The sequence below is a fragment of the Periplaneta americana genome, chromosome 15 (assembly GCF_040183065.1).
Source record: "Periplaneta americana isolate PAMFEO1 chromosome 15, P.americana_PAMFEO1_priV1, whole genome shotgun sequence".
Classification (NCBI taxonomy): domain Eukaryota; kingdom Metazoa; phylum Arthropoda; class Insecta; order Blattodea; family Blattidae; genus Periplaneta; species Periplaneta americana.
This window is the reverse complement of record NC_091131.1, coordinates 139836030-139860655: the sequence shown is the minus strand read 5'-3', so window position 1 is coordinate 139860655 and position 24626 is coordinate 139836030. Positions and strand designations below refer to the sequence as shown.

At 36.3% G+C, this 24626-nt stretch overlaps 1 protein-coding gene across 1 annotated transcript in view; it reads right to left on the bottom strand.

Moving 5' to 3' along the window:
- The window catches only part of LOC138715743 (pickpocket protein 28-like), a 78355-nt gene that overhangs the window by 38486 nt on the left and 15243 nt on the right, over positions 1 to 24626 (bottom strand). The window contains exons 3-4 of the mRNA XM_069848797.1: positions 7811 to 8017; positions 5071 to 5206 (exon numbers count right to left, since the gene is read on the bottom strand). Coding sequence (XP_069704898.1) covers positions 5071 to 5206; positions 7811 to 8017 — 343 coding nt within the window. The remainder of the gene's footprint in view (positions 1 to 5070; positions 5207 to 7810; positions 8018 to 24626) is intronic.

The window sequence follows — 24626 nt, the reverse complement described above, 5'->3', positions numbered from 1 at the left end:
TAATAATAATAATAATAATAATAATAATAATAATAATAATAATAATAACATCCACACTCCGAAGCGGAGGTGGACGATCATTCAACCAGAATGGAGGTATCGTCTGGCTAGCACGATGATCCCCCAGCTGTTGTAGCTGGTTTTTATAACTGGATTTCGCTACCTATCGTAGCTACCTAAGTGCATCACGATGGGCACCGGTCCCATACTTAGGCCGAAATGTCATTAAAAAATTTACTTCCTCATGAGAACTCGAACCAGCGCCTTCCGTAACGCAAGTCCTAGGCAGGATGCCTTAGACCACGACGCCACGATTCAGGACAACAAACATATTAAGGCCTATAAATTTGGTCATTAATTCATACAAATAGAAGAAGTTGCCTTTAAAGTTATTAATTATTGTCGCCCATAAAATTTAATTAACACCACTTTAAAAACGCATAAATTTAATAATTTGTATTTGAGAAGGAATAGTACCGTCATTTCCCATAACTATTGTCCTGGAACACAACTATGGTCCATGATACAACCATTCAAATTTTGTACTCTATAACGTAGTACCTCGAGATGAGGCCAAGAATTCGCCATAGATTACCTGGTATTCACCTTACGGCTGGGGAAAACCTCGAAAAAAAAAACCAATGAGGTAATCAGTCCAAGCGGGGATCGAACCTGCGCCCGAGAGCAACTTCAGACAGACTGACAAGCGTCTTAACTGACTGAGCCACACCAGTGGCTAATCTGGACTATTCTGAGTAAAAAAGTTCATGTAAACAAGTCTCCAATTTTGAATGAGTGTGGAGATACAGCTACTTGACTCACTTAAAGCATTACAAGAAGGAAAGATAAATGACTTATTACATTTATTGCTTATCTACACACTACTGTCCGCGCAACTTATCTAGGCACTTGGGTTCCCTAGTGCTCTCTCGCTGCCCCTCTCCTTCCCTCTCCTGCCACGCTACCGCTACAAGCAACGTCGCTACACCCCGCTACCCCGCTCTTTTAGCTGCCCAGATAAGTTGCGCGAACAGTATCAATACATTTCAACAGTTCGAAGTAATGGTTCATAAATTCCACTTCCTGCTTCAATGCAGCTTTCCGAGCTGTTGACAGTGTTCCTCTTCTCGGGTCGTCTTGTTCTTTTATGAGGGTAGCACTTTTCATAGTGCGAGCGACCAATTCGTCCCTTATGTTTACTTTGTTTTTTTTGTACACTTCATCTTTCATCCACTCCACAGACAAAAATCGACAGGAATAAGTTCTAGACACCTTGGTTGCCAATGCACGTGACCACCACGGCCAATCTATCGTTCGGGGAATGTGAGATTTAGAGAACGTGTCCCCTGACGCCTAAAATATACAGGGCTCCGTCATGCTGGGAGAACATGCCTATCCCATGCTAAGGGAATCTCCTGCAGCAGCATTGTAAGTTCGTTTTGCAGAAAAATTAAGTAGCTGAGACCTCAGACGATTTCAGAAGAGCGACATGTACTATTGCTTTGTATGTAGTCAATGGTATTAGTCATTTGTCGTTTCTTCATACCATTTGTAAGGATTGTTAAGCGTAACATTAAAAAAGTCTGTATCTCCACACCCATTGAAAATTGGACACTTGTTTATGTGAACTTTTTTACTCAGAATAGTCCATATCAAATAAATAAATAAATAAATAAATAAATAAATAAATAAGCGCACTACATTCCATTAGGGTATAGGCCTCCTGCATCAAGCAAGATGAGCCTCATTTACGGTCTCTAATGTTTGTCCATTTTCAGTCACATGTGTTCGTTTTGAGGTTATGCACTGATAAAGGTTATGCACTGATAATGATTAGATGTTTAATGTCAGTCCACTTTCTATGACTTAGGATCTGTTGAGCCGTGCATGCCGGCTCGATCGCTGGCAGCTTTTTCGACACTAGCTCCTTCTATACTTCTGGCATTTCCTATCTCTTTTCCTATTGGATAACACTGAATCATGGGTACACAAGAGAGGGGGAAAATGAGAGGTTTGCTGGATACCTTGATCGGATCGCTACAGCATTCGGAAATTTGTCTCGGCTATAGTCATGTAGTTAACAGTGATAGTTATCATTCAGAGTTGCAATATACTCGGAAATCTGCATCGGTCTGGTCATGTAGTTAGCAGTGATAGTGATTATTCAATATACTCGGAAATGTGCCTTCGCCTAGTCATGTAGTTAACTGTGGCAGTTATTATTTATATAATAATATTATATTATACTCTAAAATTTGCCTTGGCCTAGTCATGTAATGTACAATACATTCAGTGATTGTTATTATTCAGTAAACTCGGGAATCTGCCTTGGGCTAGTCATGTAGTTAAGATACATACAGTGATAGTTACTATTCAATATACGTCTGTGATAGCTATGGTTATACTTGCGCACCTGTTTCGATCTCTATATGAAGTTCAGTTACGTTTTTGGAATCAGTATTGTTATAAACTCGGAAACTTCTCGTCATGTAAAGACGTGTACAATTACGCTCGGGAACTGGCCTTCTGCTTGGAAAAGTACTGTAGATAGGCTATTTTTCGGAGATTTGGGTTACGTGGAAAGGATATTGCGCAGCGGAGGTTTATATTCTATGGTCATTGAAGATTATATTGGAAGAATATTAGTTGAGAATTGGTGATATTATAAGGAAATACTGGGTGTTCATTTCAAAGTGTGTCATGACGTCACTGTTGTTGGGTCACCGATTTGAAGCGAGTTTCAGCTTATATGTTAGAGAAGTTGCCTATTATTTAAGGCGTTCTTCAATCTGAACTTGAGAACGTGTACGGTATAACTTGAACGTCGTAGCAACAGATGGCGGTCTGTACGGTCTGTGTGCTACCATAACCTCTTTCGAACTGTGTTTTGCGCCGGCAAGTCGTACGCAGGGTATTTGTTATCATCGGTTGCGTACGGTAACATTCCACAACACAAATCAAATGCTCCGTGTCCATGTTGACCGTCGAAGTTAATGTCAACAAATACGTAAGTAATCGTCTTAACCCTCTCCCCATATCCCGACAGTACGTATTTGCAAACAGTTCACATTCCTGCCACTACCGGCGTTACCGTACGTATCGGTACGTACTCTTCAGAATGAACGCCGTACTTGCTAGGCAGCTTCTCTGCCTCTTAGGTTATACACCTCTGCGGAAGTGTAGGAAGATTGAATTCTCTAGGCTCATCGGCTAGCCACATGACGGCATACAGCGAGCCATGACACATTTTGAACTGAACACTCAGTAGTAATGCGAATTGTGCCGCGGAGAGTAGCGATAAAATTGTACGGAGTTCCGAGAATGCGGAAGTCACATGTTTATTTTGAAGGATTGTTCTAGAAAGTTTCAGGTCATAGGGACGTGTATTGAGTATGAACAGAGATTCGGAAAATGGGTAGAGTATTGACTTGCTGTTTTCTGAATTATTTGACATACTTTCCTCCTCTCATTAGTCTACGCCATAATTTTAATTAATATATATATATATATATATATATATATATATATATATATATATATATACAGATTTTGCTGATAGATTGTTACTGGCCGAATTAAGATTGTAATGGCTTCGTGTGGGAAGTAGGCTAATAGAACACATTGTATCAGTTGGCGGCCATTAAGCATTAGTTAGCCTTTGTTAACTCATTTTAATAATCTCATTGTACATATTTGTAACTCTTCGTTTATATATTCAGTTAATTATATATTATATTGTTTAATGTTCTGCTATTATTCCTATGCTTCAACTGCGCAACCCGACCATATCCAGTTTACCTTCAGCATCTGATCTAGTAGCCGTAACAACATCCTGTCGTCTCAATTAGTAGCCGTAAAAATACTAGCCGTATTTCCTCGTCTCATGTCCATCTTCTTCCGTGCATCTGCCATGTTGTCCTGCATGTCGCGTTCTTGTCCACAGTCTATCAGCTTCCCTTCTGAAGAAGTCGCTGTATCGGACCCTCTGTCTTCCCGTTGTCCTCTTCCCCGTTCTTGGATCCCACATGGTTGTCACATACGCCCATCTCGACATGGTTAGTCTGCTTACGTGGCTCCCCACTTCCATTTCAGTCGCTGAGTTGCCATCACGACGTCTTGTGGCCTGTCATCTTTCTTATTGTCCACATTACCACTCCTTAAAATGTTTACTATTCCTTCTGAATCATCCTGTAGGTACTGAATTTTGGTATCGATGAAGGATCACTGAATTCTTAGAAATAATATTCAGCATATTAAATAATTCGATTCAGAGTTTCGAGTACATATTAACAGGCCTAATTGAATTTTATTAGTTTAATAAGTTGTTTAAAAATTATGAGAAAATGTAAAATGTTAAAATATTCTAATGAAATTTATGTTAACTTCGTGAGAAATAATGTATGGATAAATTATAGAGAAACTAGAATGCGGTAGCCCGGCATTCGGCTAAGCCGCTCGCAGATACCTCTTTACGCAGACAGCTTATTATCGGTGATAGGCAGCGCAGTATCTGTAATTCGACATATCACATATTATTAATGTAAAATATTACGAAACATAAGCAGTTAAACAGCATATAAGCCTACTCACCAAACTTAATATACAAGATACTAAAGCTGTCTGCTTTTTTGTTCCGAACATTTGCCACACTTGTTTAAGTAGTGACAGAACACTTGCTGTAGTTTCCGTTGAGAAATGAAGGCGATGTTTCCCCGGATGTTATTTTTCAGCTCTTCCAGAGTATGTAGATTATTTCTGTATACTTTATTTTTTAGAATTCGTCAGAGATAAAAATCACGAGGATTAGGTCGGATGATCGAGAGAACCACACATTCCTATTAATCTTTCCTCGAATTCTCTATTAAGTTCGTCTATAAAATAGTCGACTTTATATGCTACAGAATTCTGCAGCACCAGTAATGTTTTAAATATGACATATTGTACTATTTCTAAATCTATCTACCTCCGATTTCGAAATATTTAACTGCTCAATACAAAGTTAGCACAATGCACAGTGACTGTCTCCCTTGTTTCTTGTGAAATAAACATTCATTCTGAGTATTTACAAACCTTTTCCATAAAATTCCTCATTACCATCCAGTCAACTGCATCATCTGTCACGGTTCCTATTGTAAGGTTAAACTTTCCTTTCCTCGGGTTACATGCATCATTTATAAGTTTCGCATACTTTTTGTCTTTTGAAGAACTGCAAAGAGATGGAATGCATAATTTTTAATAAAATTATCATTAAAACAATATATATATATATATATATATATATATATATATATCTTTAATTAAGTGACTATGTTTTGTTTATGATACAGTAAAAATATTTTTCATTGTAAATCTCACATGTTTTCTAATTACAATTAGTTAATGAGTAATCACTTCTCGAAACACGACTCTGCCAAACCGTGATCTTTCTTCCTTCATCAGTTTCAACTTCCCCTGTAATACCGACTTAAGGTGCAGTTTATATAATGGTCGCATGCGATAATCGCCAGCAATTGCTGCACGCGTCACTGCATTGACACGTTATATGAAAACCAGTAGAACTGGTTTGATTTGTGCGTCGAACGCAGGCCATCGCATGCGTCCGCTGCAACGACTCCTAGGAGACCAGTCAGGCTGCAGCAGACACATGCAATGATGCGTATTCTGTACAGTTCACGTTTGCATTATGATTCAATTTTCGACAATTTTGTAGCAACAAATTAATTTTAGCAGATATGAAGATTCAAAACTCATAAAATGTTTCAGTTCAACGGATATTTTCTGATCCTTCGCAGAAGGATTACAAAAATGTTATATAGAGAAACGATATTTGGAAAGAGATTGTCTCTAATTTCGAATTCAAAACAGATAAGTAGTAGTCATATTTCTTTTGGGAAATTATTAACTTATATTTTTACATAAATACATCACAAAGTAACTTCCTCAGTCAAAACATTTTAAAATTTCTTTTTATTTCCAAATACATTAGCACTACATTAAACTAATAAAATGCTATTCAGAATTCAGTACTGGGAGTAGATTCTGAACGTTTTTCAACTCTTGTTTTCAACTCTTCTTGTATGTAAACAACTTTATAATTTTTTTTCCACAACACACTAGCACATGTAATTGAGAAATTATTGCGTACACCTTACTATGTTCATAGATCATTAATTTATTTAAAAACTGACTTACTATTAATTTTGGAGTAAACACACATATTTCAATGTGAATTAGTCTTCTAAAAATTGTAGATCCCACTTCTTCGACAATCATACTGGTGTAACTTACTGTGAGATATTCGAAATCTGTATTTCATATAATGAAAAAAATTCTACTGTTGCCATACACATAGAAAAGTAAATGTTGAAATAACTATTATAATAATAATAATAATAATAATAATAATAATAATAATAATAATAATAATGGCGTATAAATTTCTCACCGCGCGAAGTATAGCGGGAAAATCCCAAATGCGAACATAAATGTCACTGTGGATTTCTCAAATGATTAGTAAACTTACATGCGGTATGTAATTAGTGTAGAAAATTGAAAATATTCGCAGTAAGAACCAAACTTGACATGATGGGAGGTCATTCGTTATCTCGTGAAACTAGATGCATGCATGGCCGTAGTTTATAGTAAGAACTTTATATAGTGGGGGTAAGTGAGCTAGCCAGCTACAAGTGGAAGCGTAGAGGGGAAGGGAAGCTTCGCAATTCACTTTATTTTTCCTCTCACGTGCAGGTTAGGTTTTCACAAGATAACGAATAGCTTATAAATGTATAATTACGTAGTCTGAACGAAATAAACTACTGTTTGTTTGTTCGGCAGACAGTGTAGGGAAAAATAATTTATTTGTAACTGATCAGATAATAGGTACCATTGCATAATGTTCATTACAAACATTTATTACCTCTCCTTTCATTCCATTCCATATTATGAAGTTTCTCATTATTCTTAGGCATATTTGAAGTACTGAGCTGGATTCGCAACTTGCTTGTTAGAACTTCTGTAACTCCGTTACCATCAGTCTCTATGACCACGAACCTACCTCAAGCAGATCTCTTCGGATAATTGGACTCGTTCCATGATACAGCATACAGCTTTCAGTGCTGCTTCATAAATAGTATGGTTGCATGCAGAGGCGGTATTTTTTAATGTACCATTCTACGGCTTCTTTTACGGAATAGGGGAACGAAATGCTAGAACACGAGTTTATCGCTCCGGTAAGTTGTATTGGATCTCCCGAGATGATGGATTGATAAGTGTGGTGGACAAGATGGGAGGGTGAGAACTTTTTCCGGGTTCTTCCGTTTCACCTAGTATCATCAATTTTATTTCGCAAACACCCTCCGTTTCATTCTACTCTTCTATTAATTTCATTTGAAAATGTGTTTCAGAGTAAGATGTATGTGCTTCGGTGTTGGTCAGAGTAGAGATTATCTATAAAAAAAAAGTCCGTTACTGTGCTCTGGTGCCAGATAGAGACACCCAATGGACGATATCCGCTATCATTTTGGGATATGTTCCCGGTGCAGAATGAGGGACGCCTTGCGATACTTGGCCGTATCCGGGAAACATTCATGGCAGTGGAAGGGTGCCTGCCTGAGTCATGTCTTTAGTATTGTAGGTTTTCGCATTCATATTATCCCTATCTCTAGGGAACTGTATGAATAATGGCCCTGTCTGTACTGTCTTCATACGGAATAACTTTCGTCAGTATACAAAGGCACACAACATACACTACCTAATTAGTTAATATCACTGATTGTTTTAAACTGAAAGTATAAGTGATTTTCATACTTACGTGCCCTTGAGAATTTCCTCAGCTACTGATTTTCTGACCTGATTCATAGAACATATAGTCACAGCTGGAAATGGGATGTCGGACATTTTCGTAGCTTGAGATCCCACGGAAACTATCACTGGTGATTCTTGCCACTTTGTATATACAATATCTATATAATAGACAGCAACTAACGTTGCTAATATGAAACCAAGGACCCAAAAACATCTGGAATGATAAACATACACAAATCAGTAAGTTGTTAGGAAATGTAAGATATTTAAGTGGGTTAGGTACCCGTCTGGAAGTTAAGATTTTGAGCTAAACTTATGTCCTCTCATTCCTCAGGCAGTAGTTTCATCAAATGGGCTGATTTGTTTCAGTTTATTTTTGTCCAGAGAACATAATAGTATTTTTAAGAGTTTTATCGTAAAGATGAGTATTTTTACTGGACCAAAAATACAGCACATATGGAGTAAAATTAGTATTTTATCGTTGAACTCACTGGAGCTGAGTTATTTTACAAAGTGTCACGAAATGGTGCTCATAATTTACCCATATTTGTTTCCTGTGTTTCTTAAAATAATATTTATGTATCACATTCATTTAACTTTTTATTTACATAAACAATAATGCGCAACCGAGCGAGTTGGTAGAGTTTGAGACTCGGATTCAAGCTCTGTGGTCGACCCATCTGACTGGGGTTTTTCATGGTTTTCCTTAATCATAAAGGCAAATGTCAGATTCATCACTGCTTCAATTACCAATACGATAAACATTAATCAATATCTATAATCAGTTACATGAACACAAGCCATCTACAACACGCAAAAGAAACAGGAACTCAACAAGAGTGAAAACGGCCTACTTGTATACCCACACATTCTATACATGCGACATGACCACAGATGTTAAAGCGTGTATAATTAAACTTAACAAAGGAAAAAAAAAAAAGATGCACAGTGAGGCCAATATAAAAAAAAATATATTTGTACACAATCCACTCTGTATTGACATTAATTTGGAGTGATTTATTAAAGGTTATATTCAAGACTAATTTATAAAAATGTTAAACAAATTATTCTGAACCAAATGGTCCTATTTTAATTATTTCAATATAATTACAGTTAAGAAACATGTTAAAGGAATTATCCTTGCACCAAATGAGTGCTCTCTGAACCAAAATGATCACATTTTAATTTCAGTTAAGTAATATATGAAACGATTTTATCCTTCTATCAAACACGGATGCTCCCTGGACCAAATGTCTTATTTTAATTATGTAATTACTTTATATTTATTTCTAACAAGTACAGCGAAGCGCACGGGTATGGCTAATAAATTAAATTGATTAAAACAATTTTGTGATCAAAATAGCGTGAGAAAAACAAATGAAATGTACAGGATAAAAACCAACAGAGTCAATTTACACAAAATTTTCAGGAACTTAATTTTAAAAAAGAGCATACTCATATGTTTAATGCATGAGTTAATTATAGACGATTAATATTTAAAAAAATACGTTAGATTATTATCAATCACATCTGATAATATGATGTAAAGACACTAGTAACTTCCAGTATTATTAATTAATTACGTAACTATTAATTGGACCCTGTTGGTTTTTTAGGCAATTTCTTTTCTTAGTGAATGATTCCGTGACTTTCAAACAAACTTTTGTTACTCTTAATTACAGTATTAAACATAGTTAATTTATCAGTAGGCCTAGACAAAAAATTGTTACATACATACTCTGTCAGTAAGTATATCAAAATTCCTCAATTTTTTAACCAAGTAGTGCTAAATATAGGTTTGTTATCAGTTAAAGATATGGTTACTGTACATTATTTTAATGCAATACATCAAAATTTCTCATTTTTTTTATAAAACGCATTTTATTTAAAATAACCTTCCTACTTCAAGGATATCATTTCCATAGACAATGTTTTCAACTGGAAAGGGGGAGAAATTATTAATCCCAGTCAATGAAATTCGGTGATATGGTAGCAAGGTAGGGTGGATCTAAGAGACGGGTGAGTGAAGACGTGGACAATACTTGTGATACTAACCGTTAAAAATCACTATCAGATTCATATTCTGGATCTTCTTGTTGACTAAGCCTCAGGAGCAGAAAGAAGTTGACGACAGAATTCCTGGAAGCCTTCCTATTCATAGAGTCTTCATGGGTGGCCAACTCGTGCTCTCAAAGTGTCAACACAACCTCAGTGGAGGTAGAACGGACTCTGTATTAAGGTGCGTACACACGTAGCGAACGAACAGCGAACGATCAACAAACGAATGCATTCGTTGACTAAAATCGAAAAGTGTGGACAACGCAGCAAAGGCAAACCGATCGTTTGGTTTGCCTTCGGTAGTGATCCGTCGCTTGTCGGTACATCAAAGAAAGTTCGCATTCGATGTGAAAGGGATTTGTCACTTGTTCGTAGTTCGTAGTTTAGTAGCAGCAGAGCGCAGCGATTAATCACACCAACCGGCACTAGTATGTCAAAACTGGAGTGGGCTGAAGAAATTGTTATCAACCCAGGGCAGTATTTACGCATCAACATGAGCCGTGAATCTGGACGGCAAATTTTTGGGACTAGTGCCATCCTCGAGAAATGTTATACACGCGCGTATTTATGGCAAATATTTTACATTAACTTTTATATATCCGAATAATAGGTATTTTATACTACATCCGAACAATATGTAATTAATTAACCAACAAGTAAGAGAAAGTAAGGTTGATTGAAATATAGCCCTACCAGTCAAGACTTTATTTCACACGTGCGTCGCATAATTGAAGCTCGCAAGTCGTTCAGTTTTTACATGACAACTCAAGACATCTCAAAGCAAAGTAATACATGTTCCTTGCAAAAATTGTCAACTTATTAGTTAAATACCCGAAATTTAGAGTCCGTTTGGTTATAACAATTAATTATTCGAGTCTAACGAATTTAAATTCAATATTTTTTTTATTCTTGCTATCGTATTCTTGGCAGTAATTTCAAAACTATAATTTTTGATTATCTCTTTCTAACAACTGTTTCTAACACTTGTTATTGCATTTCATTTTATTATTATTATTATTATTATTATTATTATTATTATTATTATTATTATTATTATTATTATTATTATTAACAGTTGAAATTAACTAGTACACAAGTTATATGTATAAAAGTGGGCTTCTGTGATTGTTAAATTATGAAATCTTAAGTTATTAGTATTATCAAGTTCGGATGCGAAAAGGATTAAATAAGGCCGAATACAGAAAACTGTCAAAACTTAAAATAGAATAATTAGGAAAGAAATAAAAAAGTGCTGAGGAAGTAAGACACATAAGATCAAGTTGCTTAAAATGAAACTGAGGTATTGTTTAAAAAACCGATGTGAGTAGCCTATATGTTCAGTGTTGTGTGGTACTTCTAAACTAACAGTAAATATGATAATGAAATTTAAATTAATGGCAATATCTATCAGCACCCATATAATGAAAGTAATGGCTGTGAAGAGTGTGGAAATGATAGGCTAGGCCTAAATAAAATTAATGATGATCTAGCATTCTGGGCAATAAACGATGCAACTAGAGACTATGTATATCACCAGTCAAGGAGTGAGACAAAATCTAGAAGATTTCAGGTCAAAAGAAAAAAAAAACAGGACGGTAATCGCTGAATGTGCTGTAGCGACTGCATTATTGGTATTTACAGTTATATTTAATTTTATTTCTTGTTTCATTTCCTCTTTTTTACTAATTAATTCCATTTGAATATTGATTATTCAATTGTCTTCGTTTCGACTAAATTCTCGTATATAGTTTGTTATTTATGTAGAGGGGCAGGATTGTTTTAGTTACTCGGGGCGGCAAATATTACAAATACAGCCTCGCCTTAATCTTATTGAATTGCATCGGAACCAGAAAATGTTTGAGAAAAATCATGGAACTCACCCGTTTCGAAGCCTCGAATAAATACCTCAAACTTGTATTCGAACCCTCTGTTGCCAGATATTGAAGTGTTAGTGCTAGTCTTTAATGAACAGGTATTGATTCTCGCCAGTCTTTGTCTTTCTTGCAAATTGTTGGCCTAACAACATTTTAAAGTCTATTGCTGAAATTTGACAGGAATTTTAAACTATCCCATTGAATTTAATGTAAGTCATTAAGCATGTCAATGTCTGTATTCTGTAAAGTTTGCGACTTTCGTATAGCTGCACTTGCTATATTAAATCGTCTGCTTTATTGCGGATAGCCAGCGAACGCGAAAGTTTTCTATTTACTGGTTATTTGTATGTGCGTACACAACATGCTCCAAACAACGAAGTTTTGCTTCGTTATTTGTTAGTTATACTAGGGAAGGTCTATGTTGGCAGAGCTACCTAACATCGATAAATAATAGGATGCGAAACTGCGGTCAGCATCATCTGGCGGCGGGGGGCTGAACTAAGATGATCAGCGCCCAACGTCGTAGATGGTGAACATTAGAACTACGTGTTGGGTTACCCAGAGCTCTCTATTTATTCTACTACGAGACGTGACAGAGTTCGCATCGTAACCGAATTTCGTGCTCTTGATAGATAATATTAATATTCTTTTTCTTTATTTCTCATTTATAGTGTAATATTGTGTTTGTTTAAACTCAGTGAATATTTTAAATAGTGATTATTCAATTTATCTGTTATAAATAAATCAACTCGGATACCGTTACGCCGTGCAAAGCTGGGTAGCACGTACACTTAGCGGCAAAAAGAATGGGCCGGCCGACAATTTCTAAGTTCCAGTGACATACATTGCGCATGCTCGTCTCGTCAACGCCATAGTTCACTAGGTAACACATAATTAAACCATTTAAATTAGCTGTATTTTGTTTAAGAGGCTAAAATATGTAATAAAATCGAATGGCGGGTTGATTCTAGATACATCAGGGCCCTTGAAGAGTGAAATAATAATAAAATTGATGAATACAAAATCGACCGGAGCGAATATGAACAGGAAAACCATGTATTATGCCGGACTGATATAAATAGTTGCAGTAGCGTAACTTGTTACGACATTGGTATATTGAACACGTCAGTACTAGTAGCTCAAGGTTCGAATCTCCCCCACTCTTCTTTTTTTTATTACAAATTTGCCATCATATGTCTCGCAAAGCTATAATTATGTGGTGATATATCTTAGAATATGCCCAAACTCTAATAAATAATAAACCTTCCTCTCTCTTTCAAGCAATACTGCTTTCTGTTAATTTAACGTTCTGTCTCGTCATTACGCTTGAAGATGGCACAGAAACAATAACTCATTGCCCTGGTTCCGACAGGACTTCGATTGGAAAATGTCATTTTTTCCGACCAGGTAATTGTCTCCAGTAACATTCTGTGTATGCTACTCTCCGACAGGACTTTGATTGGAGAAATGTCATTTTCTCCGACGAGGTAATTGTCTCCAATAGCAATGATAGTACTGCCCTAGTTCATTGTATGAATGATCACCGATACGCTTCGCGTGAGGGTCGCGTGTTGGGGGTGGATGTCATACGATGGGGCAGGACTTCTGGAACGCATCCACGGTCTGTTTACGGCAGAAGTCTACGAACACATTTTGGCAAATGTAATGATCTCTTCCGCCCGAAAACGATATCCAGAAGGAACACTTTTCTTCCAGCAGGATAATCATCCGATACACACCGCCAACCGGATTCAAAGATGGTTTACGAGGAGGCGTGATGTCGACCCAGTCGACTGGCCTCCAAATTCACCAGATATGAATCCGTTTCAAAATTTGTGGGCTGCAGTCAAAAGGATCCTACGCTCTAATTGGGCAGAACAACCACCTGTTCGGACACCTGAGGAATTGTGGGACAGAGTTCTAGATGCAAGGGAGAAGATGGCCAAGAATTTAGAATTTAGACCTGTTTCATAATCTTGTGGACTCCATGCCGCGCATAATGAGGGCAGATGTTGATGCAGGTGGTTTGTGGACGAGATGCTAGTCCTCGCCACAGCCTTGTTTTGTTAATATATTAACAAATTGTTTGTTTTTGTTAACTTAATTATTTATTTGTGTTTGATGTGCGTCCGTTTTTTTAGGATGTGAAACAAGTATTTTTGTTTATACAGGCCAGGTCTCACCTATTAATATCCCACAGATGATGGGCAATAATATTTTTACAAGGCAGGCATAACGAAGTTTGTTAACAAATGCTATTTCACATTTAAACTAATAAATTAAGTAAAAGTTAAAATAAAAAAAAATAAATTTACCGTACCAGGAGGCGAACTCACCATCTCTGGCACGGATGTCAGACTTCTTACCACTGGGGCACACACTGCACGTAAGGTTTATTACATTATAGACGGATGACTTTCAATGAAGAGACACCACAGCAATGCCTTGCACTGGGTTACGTTTACACGAATGAACCGCGCGATAGAACTTAGCATTTCTATCGACCAAGAGTAGGCTCATTCTTTTTGCCGCTAAGTGTACATACGACGACCATGGCAGAGAATACTACGCAAGATATGGAAGTTCAAGACTTAGCTGAATCTGGAGACATCACATCGGAACTCACCTTACTAAAATCTACAAATCCGAAAGTGTATACATCCGCTGAAGGTCTGCGATATATCATCAAGCCAATTATTAAACATGCATCAGAAGACAAACCGAAGAAGAAAGAAATCGCCAAGAGGAATCTATCAGAAGACCCTAGCTTTCAAAATCCAAAACGAACCATCGCTGCTAAACAACAGCAGCACTTCACCATCACAACGTCAAATAAATTTGCGGCATTAGACACCACCACTACGTCAACAGCAACAGGCACAATAACAACAGCACAACCTCACCAAAGTACCAACGCCTCAGAAGCCGGCCCATCAAAGGTAAATATCCAGAACAACTACAACCAGGTCAGTAAGAAAGTATCACCTATAACTATTATTACCAAATTGCAACCATTGGACCTCAATAACCTGCTGGGAGTCAACAAACAAAACTTAGAATTGCAATTCACACAGCAAGGAATAAAAATATTTCCTAAATCCATTGAGTGTCACAACAATTCAATTGAAATTTTCAAAGCAAATGCAATTCAATACTATACGTATGGTCAACGAGATAAATCCATCCACAAGGTCATGCTAAGGGGGTTACCACCTACAACTGCAGACGAGTTACAAGAAGAACTTATTGCTTTGAACTATACAGTAATAGCAGTCCGCCAATTAACAAAAACTGTTCTTAACGAAAATAACGTAAAATCAATAGACCTTCTACCGCTGTGGGCTATTACTTATAAATATATTGAAAATACCCCAAACATTAAACACCTTACAGGTATACAGCATTACAGAGTTCACATAGAAGATTATATAGGAAAATCAGGACCAGTTCAGTGCTACAGATGCCAAAACTTTGGCCATCAGGCACAATATTGCACACTAAACCCTCGTTGTATGAAATATGCTGGCGATCATTTTTCATACACTTGCACCAAGCCTCCAACTTCACCAGCCACATGTGTAAACTGTAATCAACATCACCCAGCTAACTTAACAGGTTGCCCCGTTAGAATCGACTACCAAGAAAAAACCTCCTACGTCTCTCAACAAGCTACGCAATCATCTATCAAATCGGTTGACTTTCCGGATACACTTAAAACAAAATCCACAATCTCTTGGGCCAAAAGAAGAACTGCAGCTTCACAAGAGAACACATCTGATATGTCCGCTGGAGGACTTCTCAAAGACATCATCTATTTCTTCAACTTCCAGACACGAAATATTTTACAAAAAATAAAACCAATCATAAACATTTTAAAATCGTCTAAATCCAACATTGATAAATTCACGGCTGTATTTGAAGTTATTATCGCTTTCTTTTCTTCCTCGGAAGAAATAAATCAAACACATTTCAACACTCTTCCAACACCATCTACAAGCTACGAATAGAACACAAGAATCCAGATCACATCCTCTTCGCATTGTAACTTGGAACGCTAACGGCATTCAAAGGGATAAATATCTCTTACAACACTTCCTTCAACAATATGATGTAGACATATTTCTTATAACAGAAACACACCTTCAACAAAACGATCGGCTTTCAATACCGAAATATTCCATCTACAGACAAGATGGACCAAATGGCCGACAGGGCGGTGTTGCTATAGCAATTAAATCATACATTATACACAACGAAATTCCCTGTCAACAACCGCAACATCTTCAAATAATGGCAGTTCAAATCCCAGTACACAAAGAACAACTATTAATAGGTTCAGTTTATGCTCCTCCCAGTCGCCCTTTAACAAATAAAGACTTGGATACAATAACTACAATTTCTCCTAATTTCTTATTAGGTGGAGATTTTAATAGCAAACATACAAACTGGAACTGTCGGATTACTAACTTAAGGGGAAAAATATTAATGGAACATTCTGATAAATTTAATTACAACGTCTTCGGACTACAGTCTCCAACACACTTTCCCTCTGTCCAAAATCATCAGCCAGATGTGTTAGATATATTCCTAATGAAAACAGCTACAAACTTAATGTACATAGAAACCTTAAATGACTTAAGTTCAGACCATAATCCTGTTATTGGAATACTCGACATCAAACCAACTGAGCTACATCATAACCATCTATATCTCCGAAACACAAACTGGCAACTCTTTCGCAATTCTCTAAAAGAAAATGTACCAGGCAATATAACCATTACTTCAACTCAAGACATCGAAACCTCGTGTCACATTATCACTAATACAATAAAACAAGCGTACATCTCTTCACAAATTAGACAGAAGCAAATTAAAACTCCAAAAGACTTTCCAGAATTACAAGATCTCTTACGCAGAAAGAGAAAAGCAAAAAGGTTGAAGAATAAATTTCATAGACAAGTCGATATACAAAAATATATAAATTTTTTTAAAGTATATTCACAAACGCCTTCAAGATATTAAAATCAAACATTTTCAAGAAGCCGTGTCACAAGCTAAACAAGAAAATAAAATATGGTCTATCTCCAAGCAATTAGCTCCAAATAACTCAATACGAAACACTCCGATCATCACTTCCACTGGACCAGTCTACAATCCTGAAGAAAAAGCAGAGGCAATAGCAAAAGTATATGAAGCTCAATTTACACCGAATCCAGAAGTCAGAGAATTAAGACAGCACTATGAGAACATACAACGAGAAATGCAGCACATTCTTCAGTTCAGATCAGTACAAGAAGTTCCATTCGTTACTCCTATGGAAATTTACAAAATTCTAAAACAATCCCCATGCAATAGAGCTCCTGGACCTGATGGAATTCCTTACGCTGCATTAAAAAATGTACCTCGAAATGTCATTACATTTATAACTAAATTATTTAATTCTATCATAAAATTTGAATATTTCCCCAAATGCTGGACCAAAGCATATATAATCTCGTTTGCCAAACCAGGGAAAGACTCTAGATATCGTCACAATCGCCGACCCATCAGTTTGTTAAATACAATGAGCAAATTATTCGAGAAAATAATACTATGTCGCATGAAGCAATTAATTCTAATCGTTATTCCTGACACCCAATTCGGATTTATCCCAGAAAGAAACAGCACTCTACAGTTATTGCGCGTTACAGAGGAAATAACGAAGGCATTTCAACACAGATATTACACCACAATGCTGCTATTGGACGTAGAAAAAGTTTATGATACAGTATGGCATCCTGGTCTCATCTATAAACTCTATCAAGCAGGAATTGATCCCAGTTTAGTTCGTCTTATAGCCTCCTTTCTAACATACAGAAGCTTTCAAGTAAAATATCAGAACTTATTATCTTCCATTAAAGAAAGCAAAGCAGGTGTTCTCCAAGGATCAATATTATCACCATTTTTATATAATCTCTACAACGCAGATATTCCAACCTCAGCAAATATTAAAATATATCAATATGCAGATGATACAGCCTTCACATCAACTTCGCAAACTCCAGACTTTTCTATAAACAAATTACAGCACTACCTCCCTACACTAGAACTCTGGCTTCAGAAATGGAAAATCAAACTCAACGTCGCAAAAGGTCAAGCAACAATCTTCACGAAATGTTATTCTAGACCACACACAAATATCACTCTGCTTCAGACACCAATCCCGTGGACATCAACAGTTAAATACCTAGGAGTTACATTGGATTGTCGACTTACATGGCTACCACATATCAACACAAAAATAAAGAAAGGTTATAGAAGGCTTCATTTATTATACCCACTCATAAAATCATCTGCTCTCAATTACAAAGTCAAAGTAAACATATACAGAACTCTCATTCTATCTGCTATAGTCTACGCAGCTCCAGCATGGGCATTCATACCCAAAACTACAATGAAAAACTCCAAGTCTTTCAAAATAAAATACTACGTATTATTCATGGCAGTGGCTGGGATACACGAACAGTTCAACTACATGACGACCTGGTACTAAACACCGTTTCTACAACCATCAGAAATATGACAACGAAACTATATCACAAGACTTCACAAAACACCAACCCGCTAATACACAACCTTGGCACATATTCAACTGCAACAGATAAACACCGTAGACCCAAAAGCATTCTCACCACCATCTTTTAATAAGAACCAAAATGTAACTACAAGTCAGGATACCTCAACCCCTTAGAGGTATGGATCCTTCATGTTCAAGAGACAGCTCACCATGTTACACAGTTACACAACATATAAGAGGAAGGGTCGACAGACCGATACTCTATCAACACCACAACAGAAGAAGAGGAGAGCTCTCTATTTATCCATTCGAGATATTGTTCGAGGCACCGCCGTCTGGATTGCAATATATTATTACAATCCAGAATGCGGTGGTTCAAGGAGACAAGATGGCAGATAGAAACTTGCTAATAAGTTAACAAAGTGATACTACCTGTGTGCAGGGCCGCCGAGAAGGGGGGGCAAAGGTGGCAAGTGCATATGGGCCCGTGAGCAGTAAGGGCCCGTGAGATTAAGTGAGTCTGATTACTTTTTATTATCACGAATAATTATTCACAGATACATACCGGTACTACTATAAAATTTTGTAAGAACATTTGTTACATGAATCTGACATATTAACCAGCAATAGTAGAATTAATACAAATTACCACTTCATTATGTAAATGTTTAACTTTTATATAATAGAATATCGGTTTCCCACGTTAACAATTATCGACACGACACTTGAGGGCTCCGGGATTTGCCTGAAATATGTTTCCATCACTTGTACCGAACACGTTCAATTGGCTTGTCCTCTTAACTATCAACCACTGCCGGCTTACCGCAATATGCTAGTGGACTTTCCCAAATCCAAGCCGGAGGATTACGTTTCCTTTTCAGTAGGGCCAACATAGTATGTTTCGTAACGAAACTTTCGTCTTTTCGTTGCCTTTTTGTAGTAAAATCCATTCATTAGTGTTACCAGTGGACAATGGACAAGTAGAAGCATTAGTCGGGAGCTGAGAAGTCCAAGAAGAGACAGAAAAATTGGAAGATATTAAGAAAGGGAGTAGAATTTTGTTTGACGTTGGTGTGAAATTGAGCGGCCTTGGAAAACTAAAAAGTAGCAGACAAATTGTGTCATTGAATGTGTTGTTCGAAAACAAGAGCCTTTCCAAAACCAATATTACAGTATTTTCAAAACTCAAGAATGGAGAATGTGTTCCCAGAGACTGGCTAGTGTGGAGTGAAACAAATCAGGGAAAATAGTACAGTGACTGATTTGTTTCACTCCACACTAGCCAATCTCTGGGAACACATTCTTCATTCTTGAGTTTTGAAAATAATACTGAAAAGGTTCTTGGTCCGTCACTTAGAAGGTTATTAGGCATGTTGGGGGTACTTTTCCGAACAACACGTTCAATGACATTTACAATTTATCTGCCACTTTTTAGTTTTCCAAGATCGCATGTTACTTGCCATGACTCAAGAGTTAGGAACTGGCGTGTGTAACTTTGTTTCACTTGCACTTGTATATTAACACCAGCGGCGGATTTTCAGGGGAGGCAAGGGAGGCCCTGCCTCCCCTAATATTTTACCAGAAAACAATATGGCAGTAATAATTTCAGCTGAATCAAGATCACAGACAAGTTACAGTAAATGACAAACATTTTTCCTTTTATATTAATTTTACTATTCACTACGACTAAGTTACGTAAAATCGACCACATTCTGTTGGTGATGCCTGCTCGCTATACTGTAGATAGTACAAATAATTCGTACTGAAAAATAACAGATAGGCTATAATCTGTATAGTCCAGTATAGTCGACATCTAGCAGCCTGCAGTGTCTATGTGAGAGCGGGAGAGAGGAATCGGCTACATGACGCTACTCCCCGGTAACCATGAAAACAGCAGTTCAACCAATAAGATAGCTGGTTAGAAGAGTGTTTAAACTTGACTAGAACGCGCGAGGGGAGCCGATTTGGAGACGTCCTACCCACCGCTGACACTGTACTGCTTATAGCCATGGCTGGTTTCTGCTGTATTAGGAAGCTCTCTCTCTCTTTGTCTCTTCTTGGTTTTAGAAACTTGAGTCACGTGTTGTTAGTTTTCTCTCCCTGCGTAAAAGTTTTCATTTATGTTGTTAGATTTCCTCTTGTTTGCGGGTGTTCTTTATTTTAAATATATCGAGAGTTTAGAAACAAATGCAGATTTGTCTCTAGCTTCTTCTAGTAGCAGTTGTTCAGTATGTTGTGACCTATTTGATCGGTTTGCGAAGAAAGAGGAACGTCGAGTTAATTTGCTGTAAAATTAGACTATGTAATCGTAATGAACAAGCCCCGGGTTCTTGGGTTCGAATCAATTTTGTTGCTATCTCGTTACTCTCGAAATATTGCTTTCTTATTCGTTTTATGTAGCAAAGAGTAACATTCTTAAATTCAATATGACCTAAAAGACCTAATTCGTAGGTTAAGACTTAAAGTGTCCTAAAGAGAGGCAATCTTTACCAAGCCGTCGTAATATATTAACAGTATGTTTTTTATTTTTATTTTTTTTGCCGTAAAATCATAATAAATTCCTAAACATAAGATTTAAAATCCTAAAACATAAATTGGAAAACCTAATTTTAAATTCTTAAAACTTATAAATTCTGCGCTTGGTAATGAGGTACGTCACAGGCCTTACATTTTTATATTCTCATCATTCATTTACGTCTTGACCTCCTCAACTTTCAAACCCACCGTCCGCTACTGATTAACACATCATTTTTACTATTGTTTGCTTGTTCTGATTCAATACTTCTGTTATAAGAATTTTTTTCTAAACGGCCACAACCATCAGTATTCACTTCTAAGCATGAACTGTCTTCATTTTTGACAACCTGAACAGACTGACTTGAGATTGATTTATTTTCTGCATCTTCACAAGCTACTGTCAATTTCACACCAACTTCAAACAAAATGAAGGAAATAAAAATGTATTCAGAGTAACAATGTGCCAAGAAAGACTGAGTAACCTTGGCCTCCTTAATCTTGAGAGCGATCTTGCTAGGCCTTTCAATTTTGATGATATAATTGATGACTTTGCATCAGTGAAGTCATGGAGAGTTGTTTGTTAATGTTAGCCTGCAAGTCAGAAATTACAGCTGTTTAAGAATAGTGTTTTATGAAAACGAAACGAAACAAACGACAACGAAAAGGCGAAAGTTTCGTCACGAAACATACTATGCAGGCCCTACTGAAAAAGAAGCGTAATATATTGTGCTAATGTGAAGTTTTGCTAAAAGTTTTCAATGTAACAAAAGTGTATATTTTTAGATTCGTATCTGTGTATGGGGTTATCTTTTATTTATTTCGCAAATAATTATTATCGTCAGAATAATTGGTAACTTGTCATTTTTAACTTTTTTTTTTCAAAGGGGCCCGAGCACAACATTGCACAGGGGCCCATAAATCCTGTCGGCGGCCCTGCCTGTGTGTATAAGCAGTGTATGTTATACAGTGATGTTTATGGACGTTGTAAAAATAGTGTTGTTGAATGTATTGTAAAGTAATAGTAATATAATAAATTGAACTATCTAAGTAGTTCTTGCAGACTTTTCCATTGCGCTGTACAATAAATACCCAAAGAATTCAATACCAATTATCTAACCTTTTGTTTTATTTTCTGTCTCTGTCTGGTTACATTTTAATTGGGTAGTGTAAAATAGATCGTCTCTTTTATCTTCCTGTTGGCTCCGGTACGAATTTTCAGTAGAAGATGCTGTGAGGAATAAAAATGTAAATGTTTAATTTTAAATTGGATTAGTTTTGAATATCGATGAGGGTGGGAGGGAATACTTTCTGCACAGTTTAACATTTTGGTCACCAGGTGCGCTGCTAAATCCATGGAGTAATCAGTTACTCTTTTCGCTACTTGGTGCGCTGCTAGATGTAAAAACGCCCCTCCCCCCAACAGGTGGTAGCAAGATCAATTTCTACAACAGCGCATCTAGTATGTGTTACGGGAAACTCATTAAGTTTCGCATCCTATTATATATACTAATAATAAATCTGTAGCCGAATTTTTCTGGTAATTTTCGATTTTCCAAAAATAATTGGTCCTAACATATATAATTAACCACCCTGAAACCGAAAATCGCATTTTTGAAATTTTTGTTTGTATGTCTGTCTGTATGTTTGTTACCTTTTCACGCGATAATGGCTGAACCGATTTATATGAAAATTGGAATATAAATTAAGTTCGTTGTAACTTAGATTTTAGGCTATATGGCATTCAAAATACTTTATTTAAAAGGGGGATTATAAGGGCGCCTGAATTAAATAAATCGAAATATCTCGCTTATTATTGATTTTTGTGAAAAATGTTACATAACAAAAGTTTCTTTAAAAATGATTTTCATAAGTTTTATTCTTTACAAAATTTTGATAGGACTGATATTTAATGAGATAGATGAGTTTTAAAATTAAAATAACGCCATCTAAGATGGTGCAATGAAATAACAAATGACTTCGTCTATAAGGGGCCTTGGACAACAACAATCGAAAAAGGGGCCTTCGACAGCAACAATCGAAAGCTATTAAACTTAGCCTACAGACAATGTCTCTGTGTTTGCATGAAGTATAATCGGAAGCTAAATTAATTAATTATTATTTCACCATTGGAAAGTGTAGTTTCTCTAGATGGACATACTGCTATAATGTTATTACAGTAACTTCTTAGTAAATCGAGGACAGCTAAGATTAAAATAGCTTCCTATGCACAGAAAATTTGATAGGCTTTTTTGTACATTCGTTTTCTGTATTTCTTAAAATAATATTTATGTACACACTCATTTTAATCTCAGAGAATTAACGAACAACGAGAGTGTATTAATTTAGTATGCAGTAATAGTATGTTAGCTTAGCAATCCATTATTTTATAATTCAAATTTTAACTATGCTCAATCGAATCGTGTTAAAATACATAAAATAGACTATATATGCAATAAATGCAATGCAAAAAAAATTGGGTAATGAGCCAAGCAGATTATGTTGCGCTGTTGTAAAAGTTGTTGCTTCTGAGATTCAAGAGCCCCCACAACAAATTAAAAACTTTCTTATCGGAGTACATCCGTTATCAACGCACTTTTTATATAATGTAATATAATATAATAACATGTATAATTATTCATCATTTTTGTTTGTATGTCTGTCTGTCTGGATGTTTGTTACCTTTTCACGCGATAATGGCTGAACGGATTTCGATGAAAATTGAAATATAAATTAAGTTCGTTGTAATTTAGATTTTAGGCTATATGGATTCAAAATACTTCATTTAACGGGGCCTGAATTAAATCGAAATATCTCGCTTATTATTGCTTTCTTGTGAAAAATGTTACATAACAAAAGTTTCTTTAAAAATGATTTCCGATAAGTTTTATTCTATGCAAAATTTGGTAGGTCTGATAGACTTTTAAAATAACAATACAATACATTTTCACCGCCGCCTCAGATTGTAGCGTTGTTGTTTCTGCAGTAATTCCCATGTGCAAAATATAAAATTTTTGAGTAGGAAGAAAAAACATATTTATTCATTCCATGGCAATGGTACATAGGAGATCGTGAATTCTTACATTTTCGAAAGAAAGAAATATAATTACATATCACTGTTTATGCTGTATTACTATTTAAGTTATTTGAAGGTTTCAGAACCATAGTGGGCCAAGCGCCATTTACTGAAGACGTAGAAAACAAGGGTTAAAATTAAGTTATTACCATGATTCAATGGAACCATATAGCAAGTAATATAAAGTTTAGACATTAAAACTAAATGATATGTCAATCTTCATTAAACTATAGTTGCGTGTAATAACAAATAAGAAACATGTTAAAGGAATTGTCATTGCACCAAATGAGTGCTCTCTGGACCAAAATGATCGCAATTTAATTATTTAAATACAATTTCAATTAAGTAACTTATTAAAAGATTTATCCTTCTAACAAACACGAATGTTCCCTGGATCAAATGTCCTATTTTAATTATGTAATTACTTTATATTTATTTCTAACAGGTGCAGCGGAGCGCACGGGTACGGCTAGTATATATATATATATATATATATATATATATATATATATATATATATATTATTCAGCCATGTACCTGATGGCTTGGGAAGGATCAGGGAGGGTGAGTTGAACTAATCCTGGGGCACAGACACTTGTATAACAGCATTTCCTCTTTCTTTCCTCCCTCTCCCTCACCAAACCAGTCCATCTGGAGAGTGGAGACGTTGCCAGTGGTGGATGTTATTACAACTGTGTGTTAACAACATTTTTCAGTGTAGTTTTAGAAGGTGCCTATAATTATT